This window comes from Alligator sinensis, unplaced genomic scaffold, assembly GCF_000455745.1.
Source record: "Alligator sinensis unplaced genomic scaffold, ASM45574v1 scaffold17_1, whole genome shotgun sequence".
Lineage (NCBI taxonomy): Eukaryota > Metazoa > Chordata > Crocodylia > Alligatoridae > Alligator > Alligator sinensis.
Genome location: NW_005842491.1, coordinates 282,198 through 283,902, shown reverse-complemented (window position 1 = coordinate 283,902; position 1,705 = coordinate 282,198). Strand labels below are relative to the sequence as shown.

At 33.4% G+C, this 1,705-nt stretch overlaps 1 protein-coding gene across 3 annotated transcripts in view; it reads right to left on the bottom strand.

Moving 5' to 3' along the window:
* STX8 (syntaxin 8) overlaps nt 1–1,705 on the bottom strand; it is a 181,761-nt gene that overhangs the window by 73,334 nt on the left and 106,722 nt on the right. For 2 of the 3 annotated variants that reach the window (XM_025212902.1, XM_006031271.3), the window contains exon 7: nt 1,450–1,551. In XM_025212902.1, the coding sequence (XP_025068687.1) occupies nt 1,450–1,551 (102 nt within the window). Of the gene's footprint in view, nt 1–1,445; nt 1,552–1,705 lie in introns of all 3 variants that reach the window. The other variant, XM_025212904.1, reaches the window with a different exon arrangement.

The following is a 1,705-nucleotide window of genomic DNA, read 5'->3' as shown; positions in this document are numbered from 1 at the left end:
TCTTTCCCCTGTAGTGTTGTTCACATAAACACGGGAAACTGCCTATGTAGTAAAAGCACAGAAGTTGGCAGGGGGACTCAAAGACAAATACAACACCCTAGATTACTACTACTTTTTTTTAAAGAAAACTTCATATACTATGTTGATTACACCCCTTTAACAAAAAGAGAAAAAAAATTAAAAACCAGTCATGAAACTGTAGCTATCTCCATAATTCTGTCCATAACTGATAAACATCAGATTACAAAAGCAGAGCTGTCTATAGATCTGAGTTCAGAGCTTCACTTCAAAACAAGTTACAAACAAGCAGAATTAACTTTCTTTCATAGACTCACACACTGAAAGGTTGACAAGATTATTATGGCCTATATTTAATTTCATGACAGCATTAACAGTTTCATTAAATAAAATATACTAACCCAGACTCAGACTGAACTTGGACATGGTTTTGAGAAAGAGAATAAATGATGGCAAATTCACCATACCTTTAGTGAAGTTATGCCATTAGTTAACTACCCTCATTGTTTTTTTTTAAAAAAAAAGGTCTCATTTCTATTCTGAATGTGTCCAACTTCAACTACCAAGTAATGGATCTTTGTCTGCTATCATCAAATACATTCCCCATTGAAGTACTTAACAACCATGTTCAAGTCACCTCCTAACCTTCTTTTTTGTTAAGCCACATACACTGAACTTCTTTAATCTTTTACTGTAAGGCAGTTTATTTCTGCACCTTGAATTATTCTTGGAGCTTGCTTTGAAGCCTCCCTAGTTCATTAGCATCCTTTCTGAAATGTGGACACCAAAAAATGGAGACAATGTTTCACCAAAAAATGGATACAATAATGGTCCACCTGCTTCCATATTTCTATTTGACATTAGTTTGTTTATACAGCCTGTTAGTATTTCCTCTTAGTTAATGCACCATACTACAAACATATAACTATCTATCATGACCTTATCTTTCCAAATCACATTCCTCTTCCCATGGATATGACCTATATTTTGGGTTCCTAACCAGAAATACAGTAAGTATACATTATAAAAAATGTATACAAAATGTACTATAACTATACAGAATTATAACATTAATACAAAAGCAGCCATAAATATTAATATATTGTAGATTATGTAATGCCAAAATAATTTGAGATCTATCAGTTAGGCAGTTTTTAAATTAAGTTAGTATGTGCTGGAATGATTTTGCATAGTGCTATTAGAAAATTATGTCATACCAAATTGAATACCTTAGGAGAGTATTAATTAGGATATATCGACAGTTACTTTTATCACTCCAATCTGTAATTTTATCAACTAACAATATCAGTTACTTAAACATAATTGCTTTTTTAAGGGGAGTTTCCTGTGAAGGGACCCATGACATGCATAATGCATTGGACACAAATCTTTTATGATTTTTATAGAATTTCAACTTAAGCCATTTCCTACCACAGGAAGTTGACTTCTTGTCCACCATCTTCACATGCCGAGTTTGATTGCGAAGCTTGTCATCTGTGTTTTCTACTAAATTGGTTAGGTCATCAATGATCTCTGGGGGAAGAAACAGCAAGACACAACATTAATATCTGATCTTCTTTGCATCATATCTCAACACACACAATTCTATCAGGCTGTGAAATGGAAACCATCTGCACCCTTTTGTTTTCCAATACTGTAGACAAGTATTTTACAGTCCTGGGACAAC